This window comes from Typopeltis vanoorti, chromosome 2 (assembly GCF_054136105.1).
Source record: "Typopeltis vanoorti isolate ZY-2024b chromosome 2, IOZ_Tvanoo_1.0, whole genome shotgun sequence".
Classification (NCBI taxonomy): domain Eukaryota; kingdom Metazoa; phylum Arthropoda; class Arachnida; order Uropygi; family Thelyphonidae; genus Typopeltis; species Typopeltis vanoorti.
In genome coordinates this window covers 26,640,476-26,658,100 of record NC_143550.1, presented here as the reverse complement: position 1 = coordinate 26,658,100, position 17,625 = coordinate 26,640,476, and the positions used below count along the sequence as shown (strand labels likewise).

General features: G+C 36.0%; 1 protein-coding gene across 3 annotated transcripts in view; it reads right to left on the bottom strand.

Annotated features, from left to right (window-relative positions):
- LOC150108890 (E3 ubiquitin-protein ligase RNF123-like) overlaps positions 1 to 17,625 on the bottom strand; it is a 660,886-nt gene that overhangs the window by 54,695 nt on the left and 588,566 nt on the right. For all 3 annotated transcript variants that reach the window (XM_090410696.1, XM_090410708.1, XM_090410702.1), the window contains one exon: positions 13,635 to 13,823. In XM_090410696.1, coding sequence (XP_090266822.1) covers positions 13,635 to 13,823 — 189 coding nt within the window. The remainder of the gene's footprint in view (positions 1 to 13,634; positions 13,824 to 17,625) is intronic.

Genomic DNA, 17,625 nt, shown 5'->3' with positions numbered 1-17,625 from the left:
CTATGGAATGAACCTTATGAGAACAGGTTGAAGATTTTTGGGTTGCAGAAATTAGTTGATAGGCAGAAAAGGGGAGATATGATTGAGGCATTCAAATTGCTAAAGGGTTTCTATAGGATTAATTCAGAGGATATTTTTGAAATTAGGACTGGTGGTGGGAGAACTAGGGGACACCTATGGAAGCTGGGAAAGAGTGTGGTTAGCAAGGGCATTAGAGCTGAGTTCTTTACTTTTAGAGTGGTAAATGAGCGGAATAAGCTGCCAGAATCTGTTGTGGGTGCTATGACGGTGAGTGAGTTCAAGGTAAGGTATGATAGATGCTGTTAGAATGTCCTATAGTTGTGTGGACATGATGTTTAGGGCTTCCCTCGATGAGTCTAAGGACTCCCTGGAGTTTCCCGCAATAATAATAATAATAATCTACTCTTTACCCCTCTCCTTATATCTCTTCCATAACCTCTTTTTTACTTCCTGTTTACTATTATTTGTCACCCACTTTATAACAAATTGTGTTCTCTTTTTCACTCACGGTATACAGCCTTCCATTGCTGCCAATAGATATGCCTTCACAACTTCCCAAGCACTAATGATATCTCATGCTTCCAATTCCTCCCTCCACGGAACTGCCCCAAGTTGATATCTAAGACTATTATAATCACCTGCCTTATAAATCCACATACATTCCCCTCTCCTCGATACTCCTGCATGTCTATTCATTTTCCAAGTCAAGACCACATGGTCACTCTCTCCAACTGGGGGCAGATATGCCATCTGTTATAATCAGCTCTTCTGATGCTATGACCAAACCCAAAACTCTTGAACCTCGTGTTCCTTCTGCTACATGCAGTTTCCCTCTTCCCAATATGTACTGCTATAGTTGAAATCTCCTGAAACAATCATTCTTCTTGCACTTGCAAGAAACTCACCTACCTAAATATCTCCTGCTCCTCACCCTCTATAGTCCCTGGCTTGTAGCAACATCCCACTAAGTATCCTGTCTTGCCCACCTCTACCTTACACCATATGCTTTCAAAACCATTAGTGTTTGGAGGCCCTTGCCCTCCAAATCCTCCACTCTGAGAAGTCATAAGTTATCACTTATAAGTAGTACTCCACCACATTTTTCCTTCCTATCCTGTCGAAAAATGCTGTACCCTGCTGTTTCTATTCCTGTCAGTATATCATTACCTACAACCATGTCTTCAGTGCCATCAATTCATTTCCTTTATTCCAGATACTTCTGGCATTAGCATAAAGAATAGAAATGTCACTGTTTCAATACCTATCATTAGCCACTCCAGACTCCACTAGATTCAGCATTACCTGATGCATTCCCCCTTCGCCCAAGCACCTATTCCCACAAGAGGCCATCCCTACTATCATCTACCCTGATAATTCTAGTTTCCCTGAATTGACACACACTGACTAGTTTCGAGAACAGCATTCTCTCCAGATGCCTACACCCTTCCTCACTCAAATGAAAGTCGTCTCATGCATACAGTTCCTTTCTGTCCTCAAATGCCCTCCACGCATCCATGTATTCCAATCCTCTCTTTCAACACATTATGGCTATTATACCATTCATTATTTGTGCTCTTCTCTACAGCTCTGCATTATCATAGGGCAACACAGACACTATCTTCCCCTCTTTCAGTCTTCTTCCATACAACCTCAAGCATGGACCTCAGATCAATTGCCACCCAATTCATACTGCCTCTCAAAGTTGTTCAATTCCCACCATCACAATCATCTCATCTGCCCTTTCATCTCACTTAATTGCCATAGCCACACTTTCTATCATTCCTCCAAGCAAACACTCCTCAGACATTCTATCTTGCATATCACAGATCAAGTCTCCAAACATCATATCTCTTGCCACTCTGTTCCTTTCTTGCTCACGCATATCCTTCGCTCTCTGTCTCCTATAACACTTTCTTTCTTTGTTCCCCTACTTTCCTGTTGTCCTGGCCTCTCTCCATCCCTGGTTCCAGCACTCTGCATTTTTCTCATTCCCTTTCCTCTACTGGTTCTATTCTCTCCTCTTCTATCTTCCCATTCAGATTCGCCTTGCAGTCATTATTTCCAGTCACTTAATCTCTTCATTCACGCTTCTCAACTCATTCCTGAGATATTCCACCTCCTCTTTCAACACATCTATCTCTCTCTATAAGCTACCCACTCTTGCTCACCATTCATCCTTCCAATTAACATCATCTTCGAAAACTTCACAATGATTAAAACTTACCACACTTCCCTCTTTTATTTTTTCATTTACAGTCTGTTTGTCATCCAACCCTCCGATCACACTACTCATCTCTCGGGGTTGGTATTCTCCTACCTCTGACGCAACGGTACTGAGATCTATTATTCTAATTTTCAAATCACACAGCTCTTCTCATCTTCTACATTTCCCACGTATATGCACTTCCTGATCTCTCACCTGCCACATATCCAACTATTGGGATATACATACATGCCACAAGAACTGTATACCATGAAATCCTGCTGTATGCTGAGCAAAATGTCATCCTTAAATGGGGGAAGACTTGGTGATAAGTCATTAGGAAACCAAGCTTCTGCTGCCGCCATGATTAAAATATTGAACAACGAACCAAAAACTCTAATAAAAATAATCAAAACTTATCTTTTCTTTGGTGAAACCTCTGAACATGTCTGACTCTGACCTCGTCCTCTCAGTCAAAAAAAAACTTTTTCCCCCAGGTAAATATTTAATGTTTAAGAATATTAAATAGCTTTCTTTTCAAACATACCAGTAAATCTTCTAACAGACAATATGATCTTATGCAGCAAAAATACTTTGTTTCCTTTCTTCATCTTGTTTTTTATTAAAGCTAACTATCCAGGACAAACATAGCAATTTGCAATTTCAATAGTATTATCTGCTAATTTTAGTTCAGTTTATATGAATTTATTGCAATTCTTGTTTTAGTTAAGCTAATCTTTAATTTTTTTTTTTTCTTTACAGATAATCCTGCATTACCTGTAAAAGTCACTTAACATTTTCTGACCTGCTTTGCTGAGAGAAAATAATGCCATCAGCAAAAACAATTTATTTTCATGATACATTCCTAAAGATTTCTAATATGGCAGAAAACAATCTCGGTGATGTCTGCTGATTTTGTGTTCTGCTAACAAACCATCTTCTCCAGAGTTTTATTATTCTCCCCCAATCTGAGGAGTTTCCTAGAAACAAGAAAGTTGTTTTTTATTAAAGATGTCCAGGACAAACATAGCAATTCACAATTTCAATAGTATTATCTGCTAATTTTAGTTCCGTTTATATGAATTTATTGTAATTCTTGTTTTAGTTAAACTAATCTTTAAATCTTTTTTTTCTTTACAGATAATCCTGCATTCCTTGTAAAGGTCACTTAACATTTTCTGGCCTGCTTTGCTGAGAGAAAATAATGCCATCAGCAAAAACAATTTATTTTCATGATACATTCCTAAAGATTTCTAATATGGCAGAAAACAATCTTAGTGATGTCTCCTGATTTTGTGTTCTGTTAACAAACCATCTTCTTCAGAGTTTTATTATTCTCTCCCAATCTGAGGAGTTTCCTAGAAACAAGAAAGTGGATGGATTTAACTGAATTTGGCTTGTGCAACAAACAGTATGCTTGCAAAGCTGTTGCTCTCCCTGGTGGCAACCAAACACTGCAACATACTTGAAACTACAACAAACTTGAAAAACAATATTTTTTTGATATTTTATTTAAATACACGGAACTAACTTCAGCTGAAAATTCCGGTGAATACACTTTATTTCACAATAATACAGAATGTCAAAGACTCAACCCATCTGGTCGCCATGGGATGAATTGGGATCAAAACCACATTTGTGGGAAGGGCTTCTGCAACTGTATCACTTTTTATTGCAGTGGCTTCGCTCCAAAATCGAAATATGCTTATGTTTTATAATAAATATCATGCTGCATCAGCTGTTATGCAGAATAATCAGAGCCACATTTAAAGCTTGGATAGATAGTCCTGTCTGAGAAGTATATTATGGTGTCCAACATAAGTCAGTTTTACTGTAATGAGGAATCTTAGAGGTAAAGTTTACATAACCACATGGAATGCACTGGAGCTATAGATGGGTATACTCTTGATATTGTCTGTAAGGAAACAGAGAAGTATATGATTGACATCCTGTGAATTACAGAGACCAGATGGAATAATGAAGGTCATTTGAGAAGACAGGATGGTGAGCTAGTTTATTTATTCAGGAGGTGATTCAAAGTATCATAAGGATAGCTGTGGTAGTGAGGAAAGATAAGTCAGGAGCTCTTCCTGATTACATCCTGACACTCCAATGGAAGACAAGCATCTTTAATGTACATACTTGTTCTGGAGGAGACTGTGGTACAGACTATCAGTGTAAGAGTCAAAGTAAACCTGAGACTCTAAAGCTTTCCAAGTCAGGCATGTCCCACTAGACTGGATGCCAGAGAAGTCTCTAATGGGTTTCAAAAGAAATATCAAAGCAGTGGGATGTTCTTTTGGAGACTAGCAAGAAAAACACACCCTAAATGCTCTGAGAAAGAGACAAGGCTATAATATAGGATACAGCCAACAAGTATCTAGGCCCAATCAGAAGACCAAGAGACCCATGTATCTCAGATTCAACATGAGATCATAGGGTTAGGAAAGCCATCAGGAATGACAAGGAAAATTCTATGCTAAGGAATATGAAGAGAGATAGAATTCCAGATGAGAAGATGCAATTATAAAAGGATGTTTCAGTTAGTTTGTGACCTTCAACACGAGTTTAAGTCCAAACTGAATGTTATGAAAGACAGAAATGGAACAAACAGAAGAAATGGAAATCAGAAACAGATGAAAAGAACACTGTGAGGAACTGTATAGCAGAGAGGATATAGAAAATTTGGAAGAGCCCTGTTACCAGGATAATTTTGATTTGGAATCACCTTCACTTAGGTATGAGGTTGAAAAAGCACTTAAGGAGTTTAATAACAATAAGGTCCCAGGGACAGACTGAATCCCAGCAGAGTTAGTTTAGGCCACAGGGGATGGAGGGATAAGTATTTCATACACTGATTACAAGGATATGGGAGACAGGATCATGGTCTAGAGACTGGAAGAAGTCAGTACCGATAGCTGTGCACAAGAACAGAGATATGAAGGATTGCAAAAACTATAGAACTATTAGTTTAATCTTTCAAGCGAGCAATATTTTGTTAAAGATAATTCTAAATAGGTTTGAGGCCAAAGTTAAGGTAGAGATGCCTGAAGAATCTTTCTGTCAACTTTGGAAAACCAAAGATATCAGAGATCAGGCCTTTTGTCTTGACAGATCATTAAGAAGTATAAAGAGTTTAGACTCCCTTTGGTAGTGTGTTTCAGAGACTACTCCAAAGCTTTTGACTGTGTTCAGCATGAAATTGTGGGAGGTAATGAAAATAATGGATCTGACTCAACACATTATCAAGGTGATAGCTAACTTGTACAGTGAACATGAAGCTGCAGTACGTTGCAAGATTAACTGATTGGCTTCAGTTAGGCAAGGATATCTTCTTTCTCCTCACCTGTTTATTATCTATGCTGAGGACATCATGCATGTAGAATTGGATGAGCATAAGACAGGAATTAGGATGGGGGAAAATGGGTCACAATTTGAGGTATGCAAATGATACAGTACTCATTTGTAATGAAAGAACTAGGTAGAATTCTTGACAGAGTTAATAAGATCGGTAAGAATAGGGTACTTGAACTCAATCCTAGCAAGGCAAATATTAGGGTTCTTAATGAAAATATAGACATAGAAGATCCTGAGAAATAAGTGTATCTTAATGGAGAAGTAATTGAGGAAATCAACAAATTCATCTGACATTAATGTGAAGAATTGTGTTTTAGAAGAATCAGAAGATTAGGAATGACTAAAACAACAGTCTGAAATTTGTCAATTTGCACAGGAATGCAGTTGAGGATTCTGGATGCCAGCTGTTTTTTTTTCACCTACAAAAAGTGTGAAAGAATAGCTGCTTTTGAGATGTGATATATTAAAAGGAACTATTGAGGATCTCATATACTGAAAGGCAGGCAAATGGATTGATGCTAGAAAGGATTGGTAGAACTTTAAGACTCTTTTAAATTAAAGATGACAAGAAATTATATTCTTGGTTTAATACTTTATCCAAGTGTAAGCAAATAATTTTTGGACATGAAGTATCTTCATGACTGGGTTACTTGTATACAGAGGATAACGACTTTACATCAATTGCCTTAGTATCCCATAATGAAAAGCATGCATCTTTACAGACAGGTATAAATAATCAGGTTTCAACCATTATTCAGGTCTATCAGTGGGAGCCAGATCCAGAAAAGATACCAACGTTGAAGTAATGCAGAAGTCACATATAATCCATACAGGAGTAATCAAAAGGTGTCACACCTTGTCAAAATACTCTGTATTAGAAACAAGAATATTTCTTGGAATTTTTAATTAATTATTTTTTTTTTATTATTCCATGATATTATTACACCAGTCATAGAGGTCAAATTTGTGTATTTTATACAGCACCTTTTTCTGGGTTGTTATAAAGTTCACATTTAGAAATATTCATACAAGTTAGTAAATGCAGTGGTGATGCTTCCTCGATGTTAGATTTTGCAGATGGGTAAGAATTTTTTTGCCATTGATAAACCTGATTGGCCTTGAGGCGAGAGATCATGGTAGTGCCACAGCGATTAAACTTGGAGTTGATGGTAGCTACTGGTTTTTCTGCTGAATACCAGTGGTGAGTCATGTCTTGGAGAATTATTCTCTTTATGTTTTCTTTTTCGAGTAGTTTTAAAAAGATCAAAATCTGTGGTATCACTTGACGTTGCAGCCATTTTTGCTACTTCATCTGCAATTTCATTTCCCTTTAATCCCACAAGGGATGGAATCCATTGGAAAATTATTTTGGAATCCTTATGTAGTTTGTTTATGTTTTTGCTATGTCTCTAAGTATTTCTTGATGGCTAGTGTAGTAGTTCTTAATAGCTTGAAAGGCTGCTAAAGAGTGTGTAAAATATAAATTCCTTTGGGTTTTGTTTATCCAAATGTTGCCGTGCTCTGTTAATGGCTATTAATTCTGCATGGTATGAGATGCATCCTATACTGTTCGTTGTTTTTAGCTCTATATTTTGAGAGCCATAAATGAGTATGCCACTCCCAGAATTGCCATTTGGATTTTTGGAGCCATCTCTGTAGATCTTTATTGAGTCAGGCCCATATTTCATTATTTTTGAAAGAGCTGATGATCTCAAGATTTCAGGGTTTTCTAGGTTTTTTTCTCATGTTTCCCTATTTCAAAATTAATAATTATATTTTTCCGGTTTTGATTTGGAGGAGATGCTGGGTAGTTGGCTATTTTATTTGGACAATCCAAGGGAATTTTATTTTCCATGAATTTATGCATTGTCAATTTTTTCTTTATTTTGTTTGTTGGTTGCCACTTTTTAAAAAGTTCACTTGTTCTATGATGTGCAAAGTTTTCAGGTCTTTTTTGTACAAATTTAGTAAGATTTTCTTGCCACCTAATTTTTAAACAAGGTTGGATTCAAGTTCTGCTATTTTTCCGGCAGTTCTATTCTTTAGTCCATATATGATTCTAACTGTATTTTTCTCAATTTTTATAAGCTTGTCTAAACTGGTTTGTGATGTCTGCACTTAGATGAACGAATCATATTCCATTATGGGTTGGATAATAGAGGAGGGGTGCTTAAGGGTCAAAGCTATATAACTGACAGGAGACCTCTACATCGCCTTCAAAGGAATGCAGAGAACCGAACAGGGCTTCTGACCTAATGTCCAATCCTCAACTTCTCTTTGGTATCTACCTGAATAATGAATGAACGAGGATGGGATAGCAATTTGGGATTTAGCCGACCAAATTGTATTCTTATTGGCTTAAACCAAAATACAAAATGATGGTACAACATGACAGAATTTCATGCTGGCTGGGGTGTCGCCTGGTTAAACAAGGCCCCTGTTGTTTTCGCCAGGGAACCATAGCAAACAGCAAAAAGTCAGCTAATGGAACAAATCTGAAAACACACCCCAACGCAACACCACCAGAGTTAAAGATCGGTACCATCAACATAAGAGGCCTGAATGACAAAGAAATGGAGCAAGCTGAGGAATTAGATAAGTACTAGATCGACATAATAGGGGTGACTGAAACAAAAAATAAAGAAATGGTGAGATCGTTTTCAGCAATAAATACAAAATGTTATATTCAGGCAATGACAATCAAGGAAAAGAAGGAGTAGCCATAGTATTCAACACTAAATACTAGGCTAATTTTCTTGAATGGCAGGAAGTCTCAAGTAGAGTGATGTGGGCAAATATGAGAATGGGGAACTGGACAATGAGAGTTATTTGTGCCTATGGTTCCACAGAAGGTTCTACTAAGGTAGAAGTGGAAGAATTTTTTGATGCTCTAGAGAAAGCAACTGACACAATGAAAAAGGAAAAGTTGGTCTTTGTTGGGGATCTAAATAGCAGAGTAGGAAATGATTGTCAGACATACAAAAATATTTTGGGGAAATTTGGAGAAAAGAGCAAAGCTAATAATAATGGCAAATGCCTGTTGGATTTCTGCTCAGGACATGGACTGGTTATTACTAACACCATGTTCCAACATAAAAATGTGCACAAATTCACATGGAGAGAAGAAGCAAGGAATAAGAAAAGTCTCATTGACTATGTTATTGTTGATAGTGATGTTTTCTCCATGGTGCAGGATACCAGCGTGTACAGAGGATTTGAAATTGGAAGTGATTACTATTTAGTCTTGAGCAGGATAAAATTGGATTTCATATTGAAAAGAATAACATGTAAAAAGGTTTTAAAGCGAATAAAAGTTGAGCAGCTCTCAGATGTGAACTGTAGAGTAAAATACACAAAGATTATTGAAGAAAAAATGAAAGAATTTGAGAACAGGAACCAAACCATGGAGATTCAGTGGCAAGCCTTGAAGAAATTACCGATTGATTCAGCCAGAGAGACATGTGGTGAGGTTGTTTGCAAGGATAGAAAAATCAGAACTCCATGGTGGACACAGGAAATTAAAGAGGCAGTTAAGGAAAAGAAGAAAGCATATCAAAAGTTCCTGGCAAATAAGTCAGCTTGTGTTCTTAGAGAATACAGAGACAAATGTAAGAAAGCTAAACACTGTGTAAAAGTAGCTAAACAAACATCATGGGAGAACTTTGGCAAGAACATAGAAAATAAATATCAAGAAGGTGGTAAGATATTCTGGAGGTTGTTGAAGAAGCTTAGAAATGGAGGAAAGAGTGCTGTAAAAGGAGTTAGAGATGATAAAGGTGACATGAAAATGGGAGAAAAAGATATCCTTGAAGTATGGAGTAATTAATTCGAAAAATTGCTAAATGAAACAAGCAGTGATAGCACAGTGGTAAAAAACACTCAACAGGCATACATATCGATACCTGAAGTATAAAAAGCCATCAAAGGCTTGAAATGTGGAAAGGCAACCGGAGTAGATGATGTTCGACCAGAAATGCTGAAGCATGGTGGTATAAATGTCTTACAATGGCTGCACTGCATAGTTCAGAAAGCCTGGACAGAGGGAGAATTCCTGATGATTGGAGTAGAGCTCTCATAGTACCCATATATAAAAAGGGAAATAAAACTGAATATGAGAATTACAAAGGTATTTCCCTACTGAGTGTTCCTGGCAAGATTTATGCAAGTATACTATACTTGAGAAACGGTTGAGAAGAATTGTTGCTTGAGAAGAACAAAGATCTGTATTTAAGTTTTGTAGATCTGGAAAAGGCAGATGACAAGGTGCCAAGAGAGAAGCTATTCAATACGCTACAGTTATATGGTGTCAATGGGGCATTATATCAAGCAATACTTAATCTTTATTTGAGTTGTAAATCATCAGTTAGAATTGAAGGAAGTACAGGAAGATGGCTTAATGTTAAATCTGGTGTGAGACAAGGATGTTCATTATCCCCTCTGTTATTCATTATCTATATGGATGACATTATGAAGGAAAGTGGTATTCAACATGATATCAAAATTGGAGATGTTAATGTCAGCTCTTTGCTTTATGCGGATGATGTTATACTTCTAAATAAATCCGCTACAAGTCCGCAAGATTCCCTGACTAAATTGAATAATGTTGTAATAGATATGGTATGAAGGTCAGCAATAAAAAGACAAAGACAATAAAAATAGGCAGAATCTTTGAAAATGTCAACACAGTTGACATTTTCAAAGATTTTCACTGAAGTTGACATTTTACTTGTTCCACAGGTTCTCCTGTGGAACAATTAAAGCATTTCACCTACTTGGGCACGATTTTTAGTGAAGATGGTAAATTAAATATGGAAATAGACAACAGAATCAACAAAGCTGGTATGGTATGAAGTCAATTGAATAAATTCATATGGAATAAGAGAGAAATTAGTCGGAACTCTAAATTAGCTGTATACAAGACAATGTAAAAACTAATTTTAACTTATGGATCTGAGACCTGGGTTAGAAGTACAACATTTGACCAAAGACTAGAGAGTCATGAGAAAAATTACAGTCGTGAACAGATGGCATCAATGACAATATCATATTAAAAACGAGGATATTAGGAAAGAACTTGACATTGTCAGCATCCAGGAATGCGCTACCAGAGCTAATCTCAGGTGGTATGGTCACTTAAACAGAATGGGCGAGGAAAGATTAGCAAAACAAGTGTTCTCTGCCAGGTTGGCAGCAAAACGACCCAGAGGAAGACCAAGATATAGGTGGATTGATACTGTACAAAGTGCCTTAGACGATAGAAATATAAGTTCTGATAATGTTGGAGTCTTGACAAGTAACAGACTGATTTGGAGGAGTTAATAATGATGTAAATTTTTCATTTAGTACTATTATATCCTGTACCCCCCCCCCCTTGAGGGTACATGGCAGGAATTTGATGATGATAATAGAGGAGTATGTGTCTTTTAAGGTTTTAGCATTGGCTCCCCACTTTCTACCATAGATACTTTTCATGATAATTTTAGTCTTCTTTTTGCTCTGACTGCAACAGTGTTGATATGTTTATTGAAGCTTAGTGATGGATTCAGAGTAACTCCAAGGTATTTGGAGTTTTCAATAAATGTAATTAGTTCATTGTTTAGCTTAATCTTTGGTCTCCACCTCCTTTCTGAGGTGGTTATTAATGGTAAATACACAAATTTCTGATTTAGTAGGCTTAATTTTGATTTTTTTGATTTTCACAGTACGTAGATAAACTTTCAATGGCTTTGTTTAAGTGACCTTCTGCTGTTTCTAAATTGTTGTGAGCTGAGAATAGGACCAAATCATCAGCAAACATAGCTATCTTGTTTCTTTATACTTTTGTCTAAGTCGTTTAAGTAGATGGAAAAAAGGAGTGGGCTCAAAATGCTGCCTTGAGGGAGTCCCCCGTCTTATTTTCACTTTCTTGGAAAAGGTATTATTTATTCTAACTTGAATTGTTCTATTTCTTAGAAAGTCATAAACCCAGTTTAGAACTTTCCTTTCTGTTACAATATGACAAAGTTTGGTAAAGAGTTTTGCCTTCCATACCTTGTCAAAGGCACTGCTAAAATCTATGAAAGTTCCAATGGTGGATTTGGTAGGTTTGATCTGGAAGTTATGTTGAATTGACTGGGTTAAGTAGAAAAGTTGATCAGTTGTTGAGTGATTTTTTCTAAAGGCAGCCTGAAAATATGGTAGTATATTATTTTTGTTTAGATAGTGGTTCAAATTTTGGAGTATCATTTTTTCCATCAATTTGCCTGGAATTGAAGTCAGGGAAATTAGTCGATAACTTCCTGGTTGGTCTTGGGGTTTGTTAGGCTTCAAAACTGGTATAATTGTGGCTGTCTTTCAGTCTTTTAGAGCTTTATGTGACATAGCCAATCTAGCTAGGGGGAGGGAGATGCTTGATCATAATTCCTTGTATGTTATCTGGTCCACATGATTTATTTATATCTAGTCTTTCCAAAGCATCTCTCTATTAAGAGACTGCAAATAGATCCCAGAATAATTTGTTTTTATATTTTGGGGAATTTGCAGCTTTTTTTTTGATGGTCTTTGCTAGTATTCATCTCTAGTCTGCTTATATTTTGAAAATGAGAGGCCAAGGTATTTGTGATCTCTCTGTCTTCAATTTTGATATTTCCATCCATGTCTTTTAACATGTTAGTCTCCCTTGCCTTTGGTAATTCGCTTTGTAAATTAGCAGTCAGTTTATAAAGTTTGGTATCTGAAGTATTTGGATTTAAGTTGTGGCAAAATTCTTGCCACTTAGTTCTTTGTAATATATTATATTTTTGTTTAATTTCAGCATTTGTCTTGTTGTACTTTTAGTTATTTTACTGGCAAGTTCCTGGTATACTTTTGTGTAGTCTGAAATAAATTTTCTCCTGTAGCCCTTTGGGATACTTTTCTTTGTTGCATTTAGAATAGTATTCTTCCAAGTTATGTAGTCTTTGTCTAGGTCATCATGATATGATAACCTAGACAAAGTTTACCTTCTGTTTTTATAAATAAAAATAGAAAGTAAAGTTCCTGGAAGAAGAAGTGAAAGACCCTCGATGAGATAAGAATGCATGATCTTTCAGCATTTTGTTTACTTCATACATTTCTCCCAATTTGCCTTTTGGAAGTTCCAATGATATTTTCTTTTTTGGGTGGGTTTGGTCATTTTTGGGTTCAGGTTAGTTAATATTGGGGTATGGTTGCTTCCTACTGGTTCCAAAAAACAGATCAAATAGCTTTGTCATGAAGATCTGGAGACACTGCAGAAATGTCTAGGGCATCTTTTATACCATAAGAATAATCTTTTGTACCATATTTTTAATTTATAATATAATCAAGTGAAAAAATATTTTCAACTACTCTTCTGTCAATACTAAGGGTATTGACAGAAGACAGCTGAAACACTTTGGACATATTGAAAGAATGGAAGGAAGACTTAGTAATAGAATGTAAATAAATAATTTAAGTGAAGCATGTGTACTAGATAAATTTATAAAAACTTTTACAGCTTACACATGTAAAAGAATATAGAATTTTATTCAAAATGCTCCAATATATTTCATCCAATGTGATATGGACATTATCAGGAAAATAGACTGGTAACCACATTCACAACATGAATCATAAGAATGAGTCATACAGCATGTGCCTACTAGCTCATGTCAAGAATGTAGCTGAGACTAAACTAGAATAGACTTTACCTTCTGTTTTTATAAGTAAAAATAGAAAGTAAAGTTCCTGGAAGAAGAAGAAGTGAAAGACCCTCAATGAGATGGATAGATGGTGTGTCTGGAGTGACTTATCTTCAGAGAAGTGAAGCATACAATAGGACCACCTGATGAGGACTCAACGTGGCACATCACCGAGGAGTAGAGTGATCACATGGCATTTGATGATGTCCAATGAAACTATGAATAGATGCTAGGAATGTTTTTTTTTTACTTGTATACTTTAAAAACAAAAAATAAATCTCTCAACCAAACCAGAATGAGCTGGATAGTTGAAGAATTATTAACCCCATCCTATGTTATTTCCTATTGTATATATTAAAATACAAATTACATACCTGACAGAGTCTAGTCAAAAAGATTTCTGCTGATGGTCTGCTCCAGTCTGTAAAAAGTTCTGGAGAGAGATGAACTACCATTTCTAAGACCCTCAGAAGAGCCAATGCCAGATCAAAACATGTTGCACATATCTTTAACTGCCTTGAATCAATAAATATTCTTTCTGGCCTACTGGAAGCATTCTGAATCTAGAAATTAGCAGTAATGTGAGATAATTTTTAAAGTTTCTCTCAAACACACAGACAATTTTATTAACAAAACTTTGACTACTTTAAAGAGTGGTCAATGAAATGGAAAGTACAATCCTATTATCATAATGCACTGTTTATAGTTCATGTTAGAGGTCCTTACATCTGCAAATAGATTATGGTCAATCTGGCCTTGCAGACCATGTTTGGATACTTCCCATAGGATCTCCTGGAAAAAAACTACCATAGTAAATTCAAAAAAGAAAGACTATTCTTTGAATCTGCATCTGCACTCAGGAATCAACCTGATTTAAACAAATACGGTTGCATTAAACTCCCCAAAATTTGGGAAACTTTAATTATCAGAGATTCCTCTTTACATCCCAGGCCACCTGCAAATGCCCATAGAGGCGCACCACCTAGATAAGACTTTAGTTTCACTCTGTATTGTATTTGTGTGTGTGTTGTTACAAAAAGTTTTTGTAATCCCCGAAGATGTCTCTGTGACGGAGATGAAATATTAAAATTAGTTTTAATCCTTTCTCAGTGCTGTTAATATTCCATTAAACCTCTAACATGAATTCTTCACAGCACTTAAGCCTCAACACACGTACTGTTTATAGTAAATGATTACAAACAGAGATATATTAGGTGTTACAGAGAGACAAAGAAACAAACTTCAAGTAGGTAATGAATACTAAACAGACAAGGCATTATAACCTACTTTTTTTTTTGTATCTATCAAACACATAAAAAATATAAAATTTCATTTTTATAATGTGGTTTGTCATTAATGGGCATTTGTTTATTGTTGCTAGAAATCATGTTTTAATTAGGGAAAATCAGCAATAAAAACTTGTCAAGTAGGTAATGAATAGTAAACACTATATCCTATTTTTTTTTTTGTTTCTATCAAATATACAGGAATACCTCGATTATCGCAGCTTCGATTATTGCGATATCTCAATTTATCGCGGTTTATAATTTGATACCAAAATTCTACTTATTGCGCTCCAAATTCGAATTATCGCGGCAGCGAGATGTAGCCCACTACATATGCAACCAGTTCGAGTCGCCACTCTCTCCAGGTATCGCTCTCTTGTAGCGCTTCGGTTTTATCCAACGGCGCCTTCTCACCACTTACCAGTAACTATCCGCCCTTGCCTGAAGTACATGTGGATATTTATTTCTCTTGTTATTTACCCCTACAATGAATGCTAAAAGAAACAAGGATGATTTCAAGTCTACAGCTATCAAGAAGAAACATAGAGTGATCAGCTTAGAAGATAAGTTGCATATGATAAGTATGAAGCAGGCATAACCAAAGCCAAAATTGCAAGAGAGTACGGTCTAAACGAATCAACTGTTCGCCATATTTTAGATCACGCTGCAAACTCTAGGGCTTTGATCTAGAACTAAAAGAAATTGATGATGTTCAGGACCTGCTTCAGTCACATGATAAGGAGCTAGATGATGAAGATCTAATTAACCTTGAGAGAGAACGTGCTTACGATGCTCAAATCGATGATAATGACGAACAAATTGACTTGGCACTGAAGGAATTTACCCTCAAAGAAATGGACGAAATGTTTAGAATTGCTGAAAATTTTAAAGAAAAAATCTTGAATGGCGATCCTAATCTTGAGCGATCACTGAAAGTTCATCAAGAAATTGAAAATTCCATCCGTTGCTACCAAGTTTTATACGAAGAAAAAAGAAAGAAAAAATTCCACCAGACAACTCTACACCAATTTTTATCAAAGAAAGAATAATTGTATGTACTGTATGTACTTCTTATATATAAATAAAGATTAAAGAATAATCTTGTTTTTCTAAATGAACCTTCATTTTTTACTTAACACGTTTAACACATTTCTTTTTTACTTGATATATAAAATTTAATTAATAGATTTGAAAAATCCTTGACATTGATCACCCATTTTACACGCATTATTTATCCCAATTATCGCAGATTCGATTATTGCGGTAGTATTTTTCGTGGCAACAATAACCGAGATAATCAAGGTATTCCTATATATAAAAAATATAAAATTTAATTTTAAAAATGTGGTTTGTCATTAATAGCCATTTGTGATTTTGTTTATTGTTGTGAACTCTTCTTAGAACTCATGTTTTAATTAGGGAAAATCAGCAATAAAAACTTAGCAAAATGAGAAATTCATGTTGCCAAGCTTAAAATTGCAAAAAATTTAAAACCTTCTTTAAATTTGTGATTTTTACAAATTTTGACATTTGATATAATGAATAATGAAAAGAATGAGAGAAATAAATACTTGTCATACATGGTTAAGTGATTTATTCCTTCTTTACATTAATGGGAAAACTGAGATACTGTTTACTTAGCAATAGAAACAATATTATATTATTGCCTGACACCTCCAGGGAGTCCAAAGACTCATCGAGGGAGGGCACCAACTCAACCACTCAATTCACCAATGAACCGCAACTACACCAATGCCACCTACCACCCACCACCACCACCACTAGTATTTTCACAGACAATTGCAAACATCCATGCTCAAGGCAGGATTCAAACCTGCAGCCTTTTGGCTCGAGAGCAGATACGCTTACCACTTGGCCAACCAAGCTGGCAATATTATTATTGTCATTATTATATGTTCACTAATGAGGAGTCATGGACTCAAAGGAGGACCTCTTATGGATCACAGAATGCTTTAAATACCCATCATGCCTCTCCTTGAAAACATTTACCAAAGATGCAACTCAATGTCCAATGGCAGCTTCCATTCATTTCCACACAATTAGAAGAACTGGACTTCATATGCTTCCTAACTACACCTTTAATCAGTTTCCAGAGAGTTCTTCCCTCCCATCCCTGCCATGAGCTGGAAAATTTTCCTTGAATCTATACTGTAATCCCCTTACCCACTTGTATGCTTCTATTATACCTACTCTTCCACCATTTCTCAAACTTTGAAAGAAGACAACATTCCTTTATTGTATATAAAATTTCACAGACCATATATGATATTGGTTACCAGTGATGAATATTTTGAATTTTTTCCTCATCCATGGAACCTAGGCAACCATATATGAACACAGTAGAACAGATATGGTCTTATCAAAGTCTGTAAAATGGAACCATAATGTTCTTATTCCAATACTTCAGTGTTCTCTTCAGTGCAGTCATCTGAAGTGATCACTTAACCATATTAGTAATGCGGTCTCTAACTCACTGCCTACTAGAATTTTTCCAGCTTCATTAACCACCAGCAAACAAATTCCAATTATAATATTGTCTGAAATGTCTTTAGCCCACAATGCATAACCTTACACTAGCAGCATTAAGCTGATACTCAACGGTTTATTCACAGAATCAGTCTCTTCAAGTCTACTTGCGAGCATTCTGTGTTGCTTATTATGCCATATCACCTGACCTTACTTTGCATCATCAGCATATAACTGAATGTTCCCTTCCCTACCACCCCAAATATTATCAATATATAAGTTAAACAGCAGTGATCAAAGCATAGAACAATGTAGCCATTGAAGGTTCACTGTCAGGTTTGTGGAATATTGGATATAAGGAGAGATTGAGGAAATACAACTTACAGAGCTCTGTGAACAGAAGGAGAAGGGATATGATTAAGATGTATAAATTGGTGAAAGGGTATTAACAGATTAATGTTAAGGAGATTTTTCATAGAGTAGAGAAGACATGGGTAGAACAAGAGGCCAATCCCAGGAAGCTGTATAAGAAGGATGTGAGCATGCGAGTGAGGAGAAGTTCTTTGCATTGAATGAGTGGAATGCATTGCCT